Genomic DNA, 18425 nt, shown 5'->3' with positions numbered 1-18425 from the left:
TTCAATTTGCAAGCCTTTCGTACTCTGCATCGATACCACTCCCGCTCCAGACAACTGGGGAAGGTAAGTAAGGTTCCTCGTCCTCCTCAACATCACTGGAAGATATGGAATGTCTTAATAGTATATTGTCTTCTACCAATGCCCGTTCTCTTATAACAACAGATGGTCCCGCTGCTGCATTCTCTCTGTATTCGCGGAGCGCGCCCGTAAAATACCTGTTAATTTTGGTTTGATGGACATATGCAGTATGCTTGTGGCTATCCTCAACATTAGCTATTGATTCTAATCCAGAATTTAGGGGATACTTGCCGAACAAGAGCAACTTTCAGCTCACATACTTGCTTGACCAAGTCATCAACCCCAAGCCTCTTCCCCCCGTTACTGTACAGCTCTGTCGTTTTAAGAGACTGGAGGTAGCGAGAAAGCTCTGATGCATAATGGATTGCACCTTCAGTTGTAACAACTGCTAAAGGAGCTGGAATATCGTTGCCTTCTACCTGTATGCTCGCGGTTTCGGATTCTTCATTATCCATGCCGTCATATTGGTCAAGTAGGGACGGATCTTGCAGGAGAATGCCTGATACGATACCTGCCTTTACCAGTTGCGATGTGCTTGGTAGTGCATTCCCTCCGATTTCTGAATCGGTACTCTCTTGAACAGCATCTTCGTCGAAGGAAAAAAACTCCTCAAATCTTTCTGCCCATTTAGGGTCGGGTACTTGAAAATCTGATAGAGGGTCAAAAATGCGGCGCATAGCAATCTGACAATGGGTGCGCTGGGAAGCAACAAAATATTGCACTTGATCTTCGGGTCGCTGTGGAAGTAAAGAGTTGCAGTTGAGGTCAGTATTTTGAGTTGCGCTTCCACCACAAATGTCCGCTTTTCGCCAGCAGTTGATTATCGTTTGTGGGGTTACCTCATCCCATGCGCTTGATATTAAATGCACCGCTTGCAAAATATTGATTTTCTCAGGAGCAACTCCATGGTTGTTGAAGTACTGTACCATATTATCTGTATATTGACGGCGATAAGCAGATTTGAATGCTTTTATTATTCCTTGATCTAGAGGCTGAAGTCTTGATGTAGTGTTTGGTGGAAGGTAAATAAGAGTTATGTTCGTTAGAACAGGGGGAGTTGGGCCATTGTAGTTCTGAGGAGGGTGACGCGGGTGCGGATGTGTAGGACAATTATCAGTAACAAGAGTTACGTTACGATTCTCAATCCTCATTCGATGGTTGAATGTCCATAGGAATTCATACCACAACCCAGTCAACATCCAGGCTTTTTTATTATATCGGTAAACAACAGGCAAATTGGCGATGTTAACGTGATTTTTCTTGAATGCATGCGGCTCTTTTGCTCTCGAAATCACCCAAAGCTTTCTTTTATCGGTTCCTGTCGAATTAACGATATGAAATATTGAAATACGCGTTTTTGAATCCTTCGGACCACTGATCTATTTTCCCTTATCCTTTCTGACGTTTGAGCTTTGTGGTTGTTTATTGTAAACCAAACCACTTTCATCGCAATTATATGAGTCTGGTGGGGCAAATGGTGCTAATTGCTCTGCTAGTCGCTCCCTGTATACAGGTAGCATGGTTTCCTCGACTTGACCAGCTTCCCCATGTCGTTTTAAGCGACCGATATTGTACCTCCCCTTAAAGTTGGTCAACCACCCCCCTGACAACTCAAAAGACTCATAGTTTTCAAGAACACCTGCATTCAGAAGCTCTTTTTGAATTCTCTTTGACTGCGAACGGATTATATTACCTGTAACTCCAATTCGTTCTGATTCTGCCGCATCTATCCAAAGTGCAAGAAAATGCTCAAAAAATGGATATTGGACGGTCCTGGATTTCTTCTTCTTTGAATTCGGACCTAATATTTTGTTAGATAAGCTAAGAAAACATAGATTAAGTTTTCTCATACCGCTTGGTGGATCTTCTTTTGCCCTCTTTTCCCATCCCTTTAAATGGTCCGAGGAACTAGATGTATCACGGGGACTATAGGCGATAGACTGTGGTGCCAAGGAATACAACCTAGGTAGTGACGTAGACGTGGACGTAGACGTAAAGGTATACTTTGACTATGGACTATGAGGTGGCTCTACCTGGTATGATAAACCGGTTGGAGCCCTATGACGTAGTGCGGACAAAGAATAGTATTAGTGGAATAAATACAGAAGAAGAAGAAGAAACTTATATTGCTTTGAAGTACAAGACTTATCGCACGCCGACTCAACCGCCTACAACACGAACCGAACAAAAGAAAAAAAGGAAAAACAGCAAACACAAAACGCAAACGAACAAAACAAGAACAAAGCAAACACAAACACAAATAACGAGGAAATTCCAGAACGACACTTCAACCAGAAAACCCAACGACAAGGAGAAATAACATATCTCAGCGGACTCGGGCGCTGGATCCATCAAAACAAGTTTTTAAAGAGTAAAAGGAAACTGCCCTTCCTAATCCCGTCCCTAATCATTTCCTTCCATCCCCTCTTCCAGGTCCGCCTCCGCCTCCGCCGACTCGTACCATTTCGAGAGTTGAGATTGTTTTGCAAATTGTAGCATGAGGTCCGTTCTCAGGTTTGTAAACATCCAGTTTTCCCAGGTCATCGCTCCGGGGATCTTCTCTATCAGAGGGGTGCGGATTCGAGCCCACGCTGGTCATTCCATAAGTATGTGTTTCGCCGAGTTTTCCATACCACACTGGCATGGTTCGGGGTCTGTATGTACTGCGTGTTTGTCGATTCGGGTGGTTTGGCACCAGATTCGAAATACTTTTTTTGCTTCCGTAAGGGTGAGTTTCGCTATCTTGGGAGGGGGTGGAATTCCCCCCGGTGGTGGTAGTTCGGTATTGATTGTGTGTTCCATTCTTCCAACAGGTGGTCGCGTAGTAGTTTATTTTGGTTCCACTTATCTCTCGCATTTCCGGGGGTCTGGTATGGGAGTAGTAGGGAGGCGATTCGGTGTAGGCCTGTTCCTTTGATGTTTGCTTCTCTGTATGGGAGGAGCTCGATCAGGGATTCATTGTTGGGGTGGGTTGCCTCTGTGCAGAGTATTCTGGTTACGTACTTTCTTGAGCGATATGTCAGAAGATGTTCTAAGGGGGGTAGGCCTGCTTCTCGGAGGAGTTTAGCTCTTTTGGTCCATCGTGGTAGGCCGGTGATTATCCTGGCCGCTTCATTATATAGTGGTTCGAGGGATCTTATAATGTGGTCTGCGCCAGTCCACCAAGCCTCGGATCCGTAGAGTAGGCTTGGGAGGAAGCCTTGTGTTATGATGTGATGGATTGTTTTAACCGTTATGCCTGGCAGGCGAGCTGTGTATCGAATCTGGTGGAGGGCTTTGAGGCCTTTTGCGATCGCTGCTTCGATGTGGGGCCGGAAGGAGAGGGTCGGATCTATCCAGACTCCTACTTATTTCAGCCTTTCCTTGGGGTGTATATTGATATTGTTAATTTTGACCGGAAGTCGTGGTTGTTGTATGGATGATGTGGTGGGCCGGAAGAAGATCAGGTCGGATTTATCCGGGTCGTATTTAATTTGAAGTGGCTCAGCTTTTATTAGTCTCTCTCTCATTCGTTCCTCCATTCCCTTGATTGTGAAGCCTGGTGTTTTGGATATTTGCACCAGCGCATCGTCATCGGTGTAAGTGGTGTCCATCTCTTTCGGGCTGCTTGTTGGGTCCAGGATTACTCCAGCATAGATCATAAATAGCACCGGGGACATGGGGCTACCTTGCGGCACTCCAGAATCATAGGGCTGTGGCTCTTCTAGCTCATGGTTGAATTGGAACTGTAGTTTTCTGCCGGTATTGAATTCCTTGCACCATTCTGTTAAGTAGGTAGGGAATTTTTGTTGTTGCATGATTTCCGCGAGGAGTAGGTGGTCGACGCAGTTAAATGCTCCTTGGATATCATTGGTTAGGATCGCTGGTCTGTCTCGCCGAGCGACTCCGGTGCTGTTTTTCAGTAGTAGGTTTTGTTGTATTGGTGTTAAGGTTCTCAGCAGGGCGTCGATTGCCGAGATGGTTGGTCTTCCTCCAAATTGATTCGCTGAGAGTGTGCCTAGAATTTCTCCAGCGGTACAGAGTCTTTGGGCCACGATCTTCTCCAGGATTTTGCTGAAACATTGTAGAAGGGAAATGGGCCGGTAGGCTTTTGCTTCATGATAGTTCGCTTTACCGGGTTTCGGGATCGGGATACACTTAGCTATTTTCCATGCCGCTGGGTGTACACCGTGCCGGAGCATGGTGGAGAACATGTCTTGAATTAGGGTTGTATTTGCTTTGACTATTGCTTTAATAAAGGTGTAAGGAATGCCATCCGGGCCGGTCGCCGAGTGCGCTGGACAGGAGTCGATTGCCTTATTAAGTTCTTCGGGGGTGACTATGTCGAAGGTGTTGCTAAGGTCAAAAGAAGGGGGTCTAATGTTTAGGGGGGGGTGGTCGGGGGACGTCCGTTTTGAGGGGAAAAGTTGGGCTCTTAGAGCTTGACACTTCCCCGCAAACGTTTCTTCACCTTGTATTGTTGGTATGATTGTGCCTCTTCTCCTTCCTGCGTTTAGGATTCTCCAGACTTCACTACCTTTCGCCTCGTTCATCGTCTTTTCCCGCTGGTCCGCTTTTGCTTTCCGGATCATGACTGTCCATTCTCTGCATGCCTTCCGGTGTTCCTCCGCGTGATTGGGTTTTTTTGTATTTCTCGCCTTCCTTTCTGCCGCGTTTACCCTTGCCTTCATTTGTTTCATTTCCTCTGACCACCAGGAGTTGGCTCTTACTCCTTCCTTCGAGAGTGGTGTTACTACACTGATTGTTGCCCTGACCAGTTCTAGGAAGAAGTCGAGGGTTTGTTCCGTATGTTCCTTGGTTTCCCATGCCTCTGCAGGGAGAGAAATGTTTGACATATGGTTCTCCAAGAGCTTCTAGCCTGTTTGTCGCCACATCCGTCTTGGTACGAATGGTGGTTTTTCCAAGTGTAAGTGAACGGAGGTTCTCCCGTAGTCTGAGCCCGCTCCATAGGGTGCAGTGCTCCATCGTAGGTTGTGGTCGAGAGTTGGGCCTTTTACAAATGTAAGGTCGATAATTGTAGGCCTTTTTCCTCTCTCTCTGGGGAAGTGCGTAAAGATGCCTGGTTCGTTCAGGAGGGTCAGTTTCTGTCGAGTTATCCATTGTTTTAGCCGTGCACCGTTGGCGCGGTCTGCTCGGATGTTGTTTCTGTATTCATGTGATGTTACTCCGTACCACAATTGGTGATGGCAGTTGAAGTCTCCCATTACTAGGCAATTGTCGAGGGTTTGGATTGTTTTTGCTATTTGGGCAAAGGGGCCACTTCGGCCTGGGAGTATATATTTAGGATTTGGGTTTTCTTGTTTTGGATTTCTACCGTAATCGATACTATGAAATTATCGTGTGTGTAGTGGTGTTTTGGTTTGAGGTTGGCATGTTTACGGACGTATGTTGCACATTTTGTATTGGTGTTGCTGGCCGTAAAAATATAAAAGAGATTTGATTCTGGTGGGTATCCCTCTGCTGAGGTCCATGGTTCTTGTAATAATAGGAAATAAATGCTAGAGTCTGTTTCCGCTTCTTCTATCGCCGCATTGGTGATAAGTTCGCTCCGTGCACAGTTGAGTTGGTGTGCGAGCGCGGTGGTTCGAGGCCTAAGCATTATTTGTCATGTGTTGGTCGTCTTCGGGAACGGGTGTGGCTCCGACTGGGGCTGTGGCTGGTACTTGAACTATTGGAAGCAACTCCTGGACGGGTGCGGCCGATGGGTCTTGAGCGGGTGGGGCGTTTTCCTTTCCTTTGTTGAGGAATCGGCGTTTAACTCTTTCGGGGCATGCTGGGTCGGAGGCCTTATGGATTCCTTTACAGTTCAGACATCTGATTGGGGTGTGGGTGCATCTATATCCTCCCTGGCATTGATTGCATGGGTGGAAACTGGTGAGGTGATCTCCGGCGCAGTGGCCGCATTTCCCATTGTTCTTACATTTCTCCTGGCGGTGGCCGTATTCGAGGCACTTCGCACACTGGGTATCCGGGAAGGTTGGGAGGAAGGCCTCGAGATGGCAGCTTCGGTTGAAGAGAGATAGGAATTTAAGTCCCGATGTTTCCATTGTAATTTGTCCTGGGAGCGCGATGACCATTGATGAGTGGGTTTTCTCCATTCGAGTCTCTGCTCTGGAGATCCAGCGGGGAACTTGGGCAAGTTGGAAGTTATCTCCATAATTGCTTCTAATTTCGGATGCTACCAGTTGTCCTGCCTCGACGCCTTCTCCGACCGTTGTGGGGATTCCGTGAATAAGGAACTTTGACCATTTGGAGTTTGTCCGGATGATGGCGACTGGTACTTGTAGGGTGAGGAGAACCTCCTCCATTTCTTTGACATATTCCATTGCCTTTGTTGCTGGGGTGACAAACTTTGTTTCCAGGATAAAGTTGTCCTTGGGTGTTCTCCTTGCTGAAATGAAGTGGCAGGATTCGTCCTGAATTCTTGCATTGACTAGGGTCCTGATCTCGGAGGGATTGACGTCGGATGGGGCAGTGGTTTCAACAATGATTTCTCTGTTGATTTTGGTATATTCTGGCTTGAAGAGAGGGTCCGCTTTTGGCTTTGCGGACTTCTTTCTTCTCTCAACAACCTGGAAATTTCCTTGAGCAGGACCGGGTGCCGAGGCCACGGCGGCCCAGGTGCCTGCTTTCCATCCACGGGGTGGGGCTTGTTGGGGGGGTGCGGGTGGGGGGGCCTGAGGAGCTGCCTGAGGCGCTGCTTGGGGAACTGTTTGGGGGACCGCTGGAGGGGGCATTCTCTGTCCCTGCGGTTGTTGTGGTTTTCGCTGTTGTTGCTGTTGTTGCTGTTGTTGGTTTTGTTGTGGTTGCTGCGGTTGCTGCGGTTGTTTGTTGAGGAGAAGGTGGATCGCTGAATGCATGTTACTGATCATATTTGTCTGCGCCTCGATTTGGTGCTTCAGTGTATCCACTGTTCTCCGGAGTGTAGTCGTTTGCTCTTCGAGGATTTCAATCCTGTCGGAGGGTGGGCAGATTCGGCTGGTGGCATGTCTGATGGCCCAGGTAATATAGTTCAGGTCCGTCTGGGTGTGAGTGTCCTGGGGGACAACGCTCGGGTAGAGGTAGTCAATTCTCGGTTGGTATGGGTCGTTGTAGTCGGATTCTGTTGCAAAGGTCGAGGAGAATTCTTGTTCCTGAGCTCCGGATGGGGTTGGGTCGGGAACCGGAGTATTCCTGTTCTGCGGGGGGGCTGTCCCTTGCTGAGAAGACTGGGTAAAGAAGGACTGGAGCGAGGCTTGTTGCGACATGATTGAATATCCAGTTCTTCTGTCGGCGTAGAGTGATGTTTCGGAAAGGTTTCTTTTCCTTCCTTTCGGGAGGTCAAGGCTGGAGAATTCTTCGCTAGAAGCCAGTTTTCGTAGGTTTCTTTCACTTGGAACAACAAAACGCGACCGTACGATCGGGGATGAAGTGGCTCAACCTAGTATGATATACTAGGGTAAACCGAGGGGAGTAAAATAAAATGTTTTTGAAGCGAGGTTTGTTATCAGGAAGTTCTTTGCGAGCCTTAGCGAGCAAGTAAAGTACAGAGGTTGCGTAAAGAGGAAAGGAAAGAAAAGAAAACAGAAGAAAGCCGAGACAACGCCCCTTTATATATCAAGACCTCAACCCACGATGACTCATCTTCTCACATAACAGAAACAGAAAGAACATAATAGAAACTCACTTAACAAATCCCACACACACTGCGCAATCCTTCCTTTACATACTCTAACACTTCGCATAACCGAAACGTATGGCTGCCGTTACAAGATGTTGCAAGGGGCCGCCCATCTGGACGTCTTGGGTATTCTTCCAAAAGTGCAAATAAAGATAATTTCAAGTTTGGAAATCGCTGTCTCAATTTACACAATTTGTATTTCCCTAATGGAGTAAAACCGGCAATGTGCTGTCTGCGCTGGACAGGAGGCATTTTGGATATGGATAGTAGAAAGCCGGCAAGCGTTCACGATACATGGTCACGGCATACTGTACCTATACTCTACACTCCCTTATAGTACCGTACCTATAGTCTACGCTCCCCTATATTTACTTTTTCCCTTTTTTTGCTGTCCCGGATCACTTGCTATGCCGGACGAATCCCTCAGAGTCTTGGCCATCCGGCATAGCGAGTTGCGACTGTACTTATCTGTTGATCTGGTATGTAGGATGGCTTGTGCATGGATCTTTGTCGGGGGGTCTGGGCGCGGGACGGGGGGCGGGCAGCGCCGAACTCAGATACGTGCCGACAGCCTGGTCAAGGCAGCAAAAATATCCGATTCGATAAACTCTGAAAGGCTTGTTCTGATCTGTTCACCAAGACGCGGCCAATTTGGCCAAATGAGCAGTTAGTTGATTCGCTCAACCAACAATCAAGGTATGACTGCCGGGGAGCACAGTACATGCTTACCAGCATAAGAACCAGAAAATGCAGTTGCTCAGGGCAAGGCTGTCTCGTACCCAGACTTTCTATAATTCTCATTAGTCAATAATCGGCTGTGCACTTCCATCATAGATAGTCTGGTTTATAAGAGATCCTAATTGTATGGGTGATATTTGGGTGGGGATTTGGGTTATTCGGGATTTTTGTTGCGGTTCTACTGTGTCAACCCGTTAATACATATATGTAATTCCGGGTGGACTTTAAGAACCCCGATTTAAAAACACATAGTTTGGAATAAGATAATATTCTCCGGGTTACAATTAGTAGCAAGAGAGTATTTAGATGGGGTTTTCTGTCTTTTCTCCATCAATTATTTTGTATTTTTGGCAAATATGGCATTGAGATCTGAATTCCGGAAAAGGCACCAAAAGGCACCCGGGCAGGCAATTTCAACTCTGAAATGAGAAGTCAGAAAAGGCATGATATTCCGGAAACATATTTTGATACCCACCTTCTGATCACTGAAATGCCTACATGTTTTAAGACATATGCTGGAGAGGGGTTGAAAAATTTACTGTTGGCATTGTCATATGGGGGTTGTTTAGTTCCGTGAGGTACGAACATTGGCATCAGCGAGTTTGACTAGGTACGAGACAGAGGGCAAGGATAATACAGACTCTGCGTTCGAAAGATTCAGCTCTCCAAATGCCAAGAAATAGGGTTCGAGGTCCGGAAATGCTTTTTACTTTGCGTATGTGACCGGCAAGTAAGCTACATGTGGTGATGTCATTTATTTTCACAATCAATGCCTCTTTTCACAAACAACTACTCTTTTCACAACCAACGCTACTTATTAGCATCAGTTCAATAACACATTATATCCTAAATTCATCAAAATAGAACTAGTATGAGCTACTCCCCTCGCTATCTACATCAACTAAGTGTTTAATAGGGCCGAAACAATGAAACGAAACGAAACGAGATGCTGAAACTAAATGCTGTAAGACTAGCTATTTGTTCAATTCAACAATACACCCCTATCCCAATTTCATCAAAGTGGAACTGATATAACCTATTCTCACCTCAATTTAAATCTACTAACTGTTTAGTAGGTAACACACAGTGAAATCAAACGGGAAACAAAAATTTCGCCAAAGTGAAACACAGAAACAAAACGCTATGCGGTGAGACCTGATCATGGACTTGATAAGTATTTTGGAGGAGTCTTCCTCCTCGAATACTTTTCAATAGGTTGAGACTGCAGTTATAGATAAGAAAGTTCAGAGGAGTATGGAGGTCAGAAGGAGAAGAAGTACTACGTGAGATGTTTGGGAAGACAGGGCTTTGACTAAATAGTTGTTGCTAGATGATCTGATAATGAATAAAGCTGATAAGAGAAAGAATAGGTAGCAGCAGGTTCCAGACAATTTGAAGAGGGTAGGAATGGATCGATCTTGGCTTTGCTATAAAGACAGAATTGAGAGGCGTGTAAAATAGCATCAGGTGTGTGATATTTCTGGTTTAGATTTGTCTGGCACTAACAATCCTTCTAGCAGTACGAGTCGCTTTGAAAACAAAAGACAGGCGCTATCGAGGAAGTGGATAAACATTTACGCAATATGATTGACCTTGTATATATTTATGATTCCGTTTCCTCCAACGATTTGGTGAAGCAGATCGCAAAAGAGAAGCTCGCTACTAGGTGAGCCAAAGAGGTACAGGTATGTGTTACGGGCCGACTCGGGAAAACTAGGATGAGGATCGAGTGTTCTTGGTAAGAGAACGGTCGAAGCTGAGCCAGGGTCATGGCCAGGGTTTGGGGATATTGGGCTTGATATCGATAGATACTATACAAAGTTTCTATACGATCGAACATCGAAGGAAACGAAGGAGAACAGGATCAAACACTTCACGTTATGCGAAGTGAGAATGAGACTAATACTGGAAACAAGGGGCACAACCAAGAGGTTATATGACTTGGGTTTGTGGAGGTTCGAAAACAGAAAATAGAATATATTACTATATAACAGGAAGTTCGGATAAGGAGAAAAGAAAATAAGAACAAAGGGAAATTATACCCATATATATATCCTTGAGAACCCGATTACTAATCCGTATAACAGAAACTTATAAGAAGAAAACTCAAGCATTACCAAAATCCCAAAAAAGAAACAACAAATGAAATCCCGATTACTAATCCCTCTCCTTCCTGAACTTCTTCCTCACTCGTAGTATGCCGTTACAATATGGTATACTTCACAAGAGGGTTTGGTACGTAAAAGAAAATTGATGGATACAGAGAGTGCCGGGAGTGAATCAGACTTATCTAAAAAGAACAAGCGACCTAAAAGGCAGTTCGTGAAAGAATTGGAAGATGTGGTTGGGGGTCTGCATGAGAAGGTAGAGTAGTTTAGGGTCACAATGTAGGAAAAAATAGAGCGGGATAGGAACTTGAGTGCAAAATTGGATGAGCTGATTGACACCACTCGCAACACGATTCTTTCATGCATCGATTAGTTAATGCATTGGGTTATGAGGAGTTGGATTAGTTAGAAAGGTTCCATTGAATTCTATTGGGTTCTGTCGGTCGCAAGGGTATGAGTCATTTTGAATTTGTTATCGCTGGGATTTCCTTGGGTATATTAGGAGGTTTTCATCCTCGGTTCTGTTCTTTTTCTCTTCTTTCTTTTGATACGTAATGTCTTCTGTACCTATCATGTCTATTACTATACAATATTATCTCCTCTTCTTTACTCAAAAAGACCACCGCGCTGCTGCTCTCAAGGGGTGAGTAGCGAGTATTCCGCAGTGAACGAAGAGTGTAATAGGAGAAGGTATGGGAACTCGCAATAGGGGTACTACGGGACTCTAGCGTTGGTAAGGTGCGACGGGACAAGGAGAAGTGAAGCGGTGGTCTTCTTAAAGAAAGAAGAGGACGATAATATTGTATAGCAATAGACAGCATAGATACAGAAGACGTTGCGTAAAGAAAGAAGAGAAAGAAAAAGAAGAACGAGAAATACAAATAAAACCCCTCTTAATATACTCAAGGAAATCCCAGCGATGACAAACCCAACATGACTCATACATTAACGATCAACAGAACCCGGTGGAACCTAATAGAACCTTTCTGACTAATCCGACTCTTCATAACCCCGTATATCCACTAGTCGATCCATGAAAGCTGCTTATCTTGTCACGTTGAACCTTTACCAATGTTAGAGTTCCTCAGAACCCCTATTGTAGGTTCCTCCACCGACCTCTACTATCTCCTTCGTACCCTGCGGAATACTCACTACTCGCCCCCTTGAGAGAGTCAGATGAGGGAAAAGCTTATGAATGTAATTATACAAAACTCTCATGCCATAAGACGGAATAAATGAAATTATTCCTTCAGTATAGGGGGTTCCCTAAACTCAGGCATGGGAATTCTTTCTTCAACAAGGTTTTGCGCAAAGTATTGTGGTATCTGTGAGTTGTGTGTAATGGCAATTGTATATTTCGGTTAGGTGATAAACTGGAACGAGGAAAAGAGGTATTGTGCAGTGGAATTAGGATTTGTAATGCAGATTTCTATTATGTTCTTTTAGTTTCTGTTACGCGGAAGTATTACTCATTATTGGACTATGGTTGGATATATAAGGGGGCGTTGTCTCGTGCTTTTATCTGTTTCCTTTCTTTTCTTCTTTCTTTACGCAACCTCTGTATTCTACTTGCTCGCTAAGGCTCGCAAAGAACTCCCTGATATCAAACCTCGCTTCAAAAAGATTTTATTTTACTCCTCTCGGCTTACCCTGGTATACCATACCAGGCTGAGCCACTTCGTCCCCGATCGTACGGTCGCGTTTTGTTGTTCCAAGCGAAAGAAACACCAAGAAAACTGGCTTCTAGCGAAGAATTCTCCAGCCTTGACCTCCCAAAGGGAAGGAAAAGAAACCTTTCCGAAACATCACTCTACGCCGCCAGAAGAACTGGACATTCAATTATGTCGCAACAAGCCTCGCTCCAGTCCTTTTTCACCCAGTCTTCCCAGCAAGGGACAGCCCCTCCGCAGAACAGGAATACTCCGGTTCCCGATCCAACCCCATCCGGAGCTCAGGAACAAGAATTCTCCTCGACCTTTGCATCACAATCCGACTACAACGACCCATACCAACCGAGAATTGACTACCTCTACCCAAGCATCGTTCCCCAGGACACTCACACCCAGACGGACCTGAACTACATTACCTGGGCCATTAGACATGCCACCAGCCGAATCTGCCCACCCACCGACAGGATGGAAATCCTCGAAGAGCAAACGACCACACTCCGGAGAACAGTGGACACACTGTAACGGGGGTCCTTTCTAACAGAAATAGATTTGTATAGAATAGAGACGGCCGTGCAAGATAGACAATCAGGTTGCAGATTATTCAAAGATTCTATCGCTAGAACTCAATAATCTTTAAGGGCTCTGCTACCGATAAGAACTTGGTTTTTCTTTCTAATGAAGACTGGAGAGAACAGGACTGAAGGGCGAGAATGAACCTGAGTACTTATACTCCGAAGGCCTCTGTTCTCTGCTCCTAACTCCTTTACTAAGTTCCCGGTGGGCCTTCCCTCAGTACCGGAAACAATACCACCGCTACCCCGCTTTTCTCTAAGCGTCAGCAGGTGTTTCCGATACCCAAGGCAACCACCCTTAGTCAAAGCCTTTGTAACACCTGCAGCCTTGGTTGCCACACAACCGAGGACCTGCATGAATGAGCTGCCGCTCAGGTGTAAGCTTAATCATTGCTGTAGAGCTTTCGCTTATTGTAGACTTCCCTAGCATAGTCCCTGCCTTTCGGCGGTGTACAATGCTCTCAGGATATAGAGGATCACCGGGCAATCAGAGCTTCACTCTGGCCGGTCTTCTAGTCACTAGCGAGGCATAGACTCGTCAGTCATTGCTCCCATGAATAGATCCTCTCCCTAGTGCCCGGAATGTAGTTACTCTAACAGCTGGTAGCTAACCACACTGCCGGCACTTGCATGTCACCGTGCAACTGGCTTCTAACAATAACTCTCAGCATGTAACCGGGCCCTGTGTGTACTCATACACCAGACAGTTGAAATGGCTCCGTTACACCACTCCCCTCTTCCAGGATCTTGGTCTCCGAGATCTATAACCATTCTATTACCATTCATTCTATATGACAAGAAACTCCATGCTATGCAAGGAAATGAAAACCCAAAGGAAATAATCTACACCCCAACAATCCGCTTGTCCTTGGGTTTCTTAGGATACCTCATATGGAAATCCCGAAGGGCTTCTTCAGCACTCTTCTTGAGATGCTCCCACGGTTCCCATGTAGCATCCTCGTTTTCATAACCTTCCCACAGCACTAGGTATTCCACTCGTCTCCTTTTCTTATTGACCCGGCTATCAGCTACCCCTCGGACAACCCAGTTCCGTTCCCCTTCAATCTCCTCAGGTTCCGGTGGTGGAACTCTTCTCTCAGGATCTACCGGTGCTCTATAAGGTTCTAGAAGAGAGACATGAAAGACCGGGTGGATTCCCATTTGAGGGGGAAGAGAGAGCTTGTAGGCACGGGTACCAATAGCTTCTAAGACCTTGAAGGGTCCCATCTTCTTCTGATCCAATTTCCCCAAAGGCCGCTTTGTTTGCACATTGCGCCGGTCCAACATAACTTCATCTCCGGGCTTGATTTCAGGTGGTGCCAGGGCATGAGCATCATACCATCGGGCCATCCTTAATCTAGCTTTACCCAAGCTGGCGTTCATAGCCTGCCAGATAGATTCCCATTGAGAAATCATGACCTCACTTGCCGGATTGTTCCATTCTACTCCTTCCTTTGGGGCCGGCCAGTTGGTCCTGGGTTCATATCCATAGTTGGCATAAAAAGCCGATACTTTGGTAGACTCAGAGACCGCCGAGTTATAAGCATACTCTGCCAAAGGCAAGAGTTCTGCCCAGTCATCCTGTTGATATGAACAATAACTCCGCAAGTAATGTTCCAGGGTCTGATTAACTCTTTCTGTTTGACCGTCCGTTTGGGGGTGGAAAGATGTGGACATCTTCAGCTTCACATTGAGGAGGTTCATGAGAGATTGCCAAAAGTGAGAGATGAACCTACTATCTCTGTCCGAGACTATGTCATCAGGTAAACCATGGAGTCTCCAAACTTCCTTTAAGAACAATTTAGCCAAATCTTCCGTTTTATTGAGGGTAGGAAGAGGGATGTAGTGTGCCATCTTCGAAAAGCGGTCCACTATTACCCAGATCTTTGTAAACCCACTAGATTCCGGTAGTCCCACAATGAAGTCCATAGAGATGGAAGTCCATGGCCGATAGGGTATCTCCAACGGTTGGAGCATACCAAACTTTTTGTGTCTTGAGGTCTTATTCCTCTGGCAGCTGTCACAGCTCCGGACATATTCCTCAACATCCTTATCCATGTTGGGCCAAAAAAAGTTATTTTTCACCCGCTCTAGTGTCTTAAATTGGCCAAAATGACCAGCCACCTTAGAGTCATGGGTATCGGACAGTATTTCCATCTGAAGCTTCTTGTCTTTGGGTATGTACCATCTATTCTTGTAGAAGATGAGACCGTTCTTGACCGACAAGTTCTGGTCCAAATTTGGTTTCCTTTCAACCAGGGAGCGGTGCAATTCCTGCCAGAAACTATCCTCTTTAGCAGCCGTGTATAGGCGCTCTAAGAATGTATTCTGCAATTGATTTACCCTGAGAGCCGCTAGCTTTGCAGGATCCAAAACCAATTGACCTGGCCTAAAAAAGATCTGTGGCTCCGGCTGCAGAGTTTCACCTCCCTCTCCAAGGCGGTGATCCCAGCGCCTAGATAGCACATCAGTCTTGCCATTCTTTTCTCCCGGTCTGTAGACAACTTTAAAATTGTAGCCTGCGAGGTCTTCAGACCATCTAGCTTGCCGCCTAGTGAGAACCTTGGTAGAATTAAAGTACTCCAAGTTCTTGTGGTCTGTAAAAACCGTGATCTCTTGCTCACAAGATTTGAGCATGTGTTCCCATTCTCGGAAAGAGGCTACAATAGCTCCCATTTCCTTATCATGAATGTCATAGTTGATCTCAGCAGGGGAGAACTTCTTAGAATAGAATGCCACCGGATGTAGCTTCCCATCATCCCCATACTGAGAGAGCACCGCTCCTTTGGCAAAATCACTGGCATCTGTCTCGACCACCGTTCTCCTACTAGGGTCAAAATGAAGGAGGATTGGAGCGGTTGTGAACAGCCTCTTAAGTTCTTCAAAGGCCTGCTCATGTACTGCCGTCCAATACCATTTCTTGTCTTTTTGCAGGAGGTCAGTTAATGGCTTGCAAACCTTACTGAAGCCTTCAATGAAGCGGCGATAGAAGTTTGCAAATCCGAGGAATGCCTGTACTGCCTTGATATTCTCAGGGATTGGCCATTCCTTAACTGCCTCCACCTTGTCTTCTGACATAGATACTCCCTTTTCCGAGATGTGATAGCCTAGGTACTCTACTTCTCGGACATGGAAGGATGTCTTACTGATCGAGGCACAGAGCTTAGCTTCCCTTAGCTTCTGTAAGACCTTCTTGACCAGTAGCTCATGTTCTTTCTCAGTCTCCGAGTAGATGAGGATGTCGTCGATATAGACAACCACTCCTTCATCCAGTAGTTCCTTCAGCACATCATTGATCATGGCCTGGAAAGCAGAGGGAGCATTGCATAGACCAAACGGCATCACATTATACTGATACAGTCCATAGCGAGTTCTGAAAGCGGTTTTCCACTCATCACCTTCAGCTATCCTGATCAGATTGAAGCCGTTCTTCAGGTCTATCTTTGTGAAGATCTTGGCCTTGAACAACCTGTCTCTGAGCTCACTCATGATAGGCAGCGGGTACTTGTCCTTGACAGTGACCTTGTTCAATCCTCTGTAGTCCACACAGATCCGCAATGTCCCATCCTTCTTAGGAATGAACAGTATGGGCGCTGCAGCGGGGCTATTAGATCTAGAGATCTTTCCTGAAGACAATTCTTTGTCCAGGTACTCTCGGAGGGCCTTCAATTCTGGAGCGGAACATGGGTACAGCGGGCCAAATGGGGGAGCGGTCCCAGGCAAGAGTTTGATCTTTAAATCATTATGGGAATGCGGCGGCATTTCCTCAATCTTCTCTTGACTGAACACATCAGCCCAATCCCGGTATAGGTGGTGTATTTTCTCAGCAATATCACCTCCGTCCTCATCATGCCATACTGAACCAACTAGTTGATAGACTGTCTCTTCCTCTTCCAACATTTGGTATGGAGAGATCAGTTCAATCTTGGTGGCTGCTGGGAGACAATTCTGCTTGCAGTAGTCACTCCTCCAGCTCATGGTGTTGAGTTCCCAATTAATGTCCGGGTTATGCTTCCTAGCCCAGCTAATTGGCAGGTAACCGGTCATTCCTTCTTCCAGTGTGGCCACCTCCCATCGGAGTGTCTCTTTATGATCTCCCATAGTCATACGGACCGGGTGAGTGTAATACTCGCCTCCTCCCATCATGACATCTCCTTGAGCATCAAACATTGTCAGAGGTTGATCCCGCCGCACTAAGGGAATTCCATGTTTCCTGACAAAACTCTGGTTGAGGATAGCTCCTGTGCAACCGGTGTCAAACAGGAAATGCCCTTGGGCGCCTTCATCCTTTCCTTTGACCGTCCATGACAGTTTTGCCTTTAGTATAGGTCTTTTTCCATGTACTGGTAAGGAGGGAAGCCTCTGTTCCAACCTTCTCTGCTTAACAGCGGTTTCCGGACTTGGTTCTCTTTGTCTTTTCAACATAGCTAATAGCTTCGGGCACTACTAAGATCAAGGATCCTTTGGTTCTATTCCCCGGCGATAATATAGCAGATGTATTGTGTAGTAGTCTTTTTAGCAGCGGTTTGGAAGTGTCTTGGTAGCAAATATAACTTTGGTAGAGCACTGACAGACCAGCTGTTTCGGGTCTTAAACCCATCCTCAGAGTGCTTGAAGCAATCAAATAGGCGGAAACACAATCATAATTTATTCAAGAAAAGCATAGAAACCGAAAACCCATATAAAAGAAAACTAGTAAACATAGACTAAAACAGACACTTTTTCTACCAGATGATTTCATTGTCCGAGTCTTGCTCAGGCTGAAAAACAAAATCTTCTGTAACCTCCGGGAGTACAATAAGTGGATCTTCTGCTACTACAGCAGCCACTTTAGCCTTCTTCTGAGAGTTGGACTTGCCATTCCCTCTTTTCCGCTTTTGTACTCTCACTGCTGCCACTCGGACAACAGTAGGTTCCTTGGACCAACAATCGGTCCATTTGTGTCTGGACTTGCCGCACTATTGCACAAGTCAGTCTATGCACTCTACCAATAGGGAGTACCGGAAGGTCATACCTTCAAGCATACTTCTGCTTTCCTTCTTTCTTCTAGAATATCCCCCGGGATACCCTTCAGTTCCACCGCTTTGTCTTTAGGTCCTGGGGTCTTCTGAGGTCCGGAGGAGCTCGCAGCTTCTCTTTTCCTCTTAGGCTGCTGGTCCTTCTGAGCGGGAGGATCTTTCTTGGTCCGAGGGTGCGCTTTCTCAGCTGCCATCCCTTGGTACCTCTCATGGGTATGCCCTAACTCTCTTAGAGCAGCTATCCGCTCCATCAAGGACTTTGGCTTGGGGTTGAAAAGAGCCCAACTCATGCCTAGGTCCGGGAGGAGGGAGTTATGGATCTTATCATCCACCAACTGACCCTCATAGCCAGTCTTCCACATCAGCTGAATAATAGTATTCAGGAAGAGATCAATTCCTCCTCGGGCTGTGTGGGTAAGGGTATTCCATTGGGCTACAGCATCATCTCGAGAGATGGCTTCACCGAAGGCAGCTCTAAAAGCATCCACAAAGGAATCCCAGCGCTTCCATCTCTGATCCAACTGCACCGGTATTCCAGCAAGGCGGTTGGCGGAGGCTTGATCAATTGAATTGTGGTATGC

General features: G+C 46.1%; 4 protein-coding genes across 4 annotated transcripts; 1 reads left to right on the top strand and 3 right to left on the bottom strand.

Annotated features, from left to right (window-relative positions):
- Position 1: 1 nt before the first annotated feature.
- H6S33_006589 (uncharacterized protein) lies at positions 2-1277 on the bottom strand (the record flags this gene model as incomplete). The annotated part of the gene is made up of 2 exons (XM_044837955.1): positions 2-257; positions 310-1277. The coding sequence occupies 2 exons, from the start codon at positions 1275-1277 to the stop codon at positions 2-4; spliced, it is 1224 nt and encodes a 407-aa protein (XP_044690116.1).
- Positions 1278-2816: 1539 nt separating this feature from the next.
- On the bottom strand, positions 2817-7325 carry H6S33_006588 (uncharacterized protein; the record flags this gene model as incomplete). Its single annotated transcript, XM_044837954.1, has 5 exons — positions 2817-3341; positions 3474-4931; positions 4965-5344; positions 5458-5669; positions 5761-7325. The coding sequence occupies 5 exons, from the start codon at positions 7323-7325 to the stop codon at positions 2817-2819; spliced, it is 4140 nt and encodes a 1379-aa protein (XP_044690115.1).
- A 5100-nt stretch (positions 7326-12425) lies between these two features.
- Positions 12426-12776, top strand: H6S33_006587 (uncharacterized protein; the record flags this gene model as incomplete). Its single annotated transcript, XM_044837953.1, has 1 exon — positions 12426-12776. One exon carries the CDS (start codon positions 12426-12428, stop codon positions 12774-12776), a length of 351 nt encoding a protein of 116 aa, XP_044690114.1.
- Positions 12777-13669: 893 nt separating this feature from the next.
- Positions 13670-17251, bottom strand: H6S33_006586 (uncharacterized protein; the record flags this gene model as incomplete). Its single annotated transcript, XM_044837952.1, has 1 exon — positions 13670-17251. One exon carries the CDS (start codon positions 17249-17251, stop codon positions 13670-13672), a length of 3582 nt encoding a protein of 1193 aa, XP_044690113.1.
- Positions 17252-18425: the final 1174 nt, after the last annotated feature.

This window comes from Morchella sextelata, assembly GCF_020137385.1.
Source record: "Morchella sextelata strain SCLS chromosome Unknown scls_20, whole genome shotgun sequence".
Taxonomy (NCBI): domain Eukaryota; kingdom Fungi; phylum Ascomycota; class Pezizomycetes; order Pezizales; family Morchellaceae; genus Morchella; species Morchella sextelata.
Note: the sequence above shows the minus strand (reverse complement) of the source record. Positions and strands in the feature narration are given on the sequence as shown.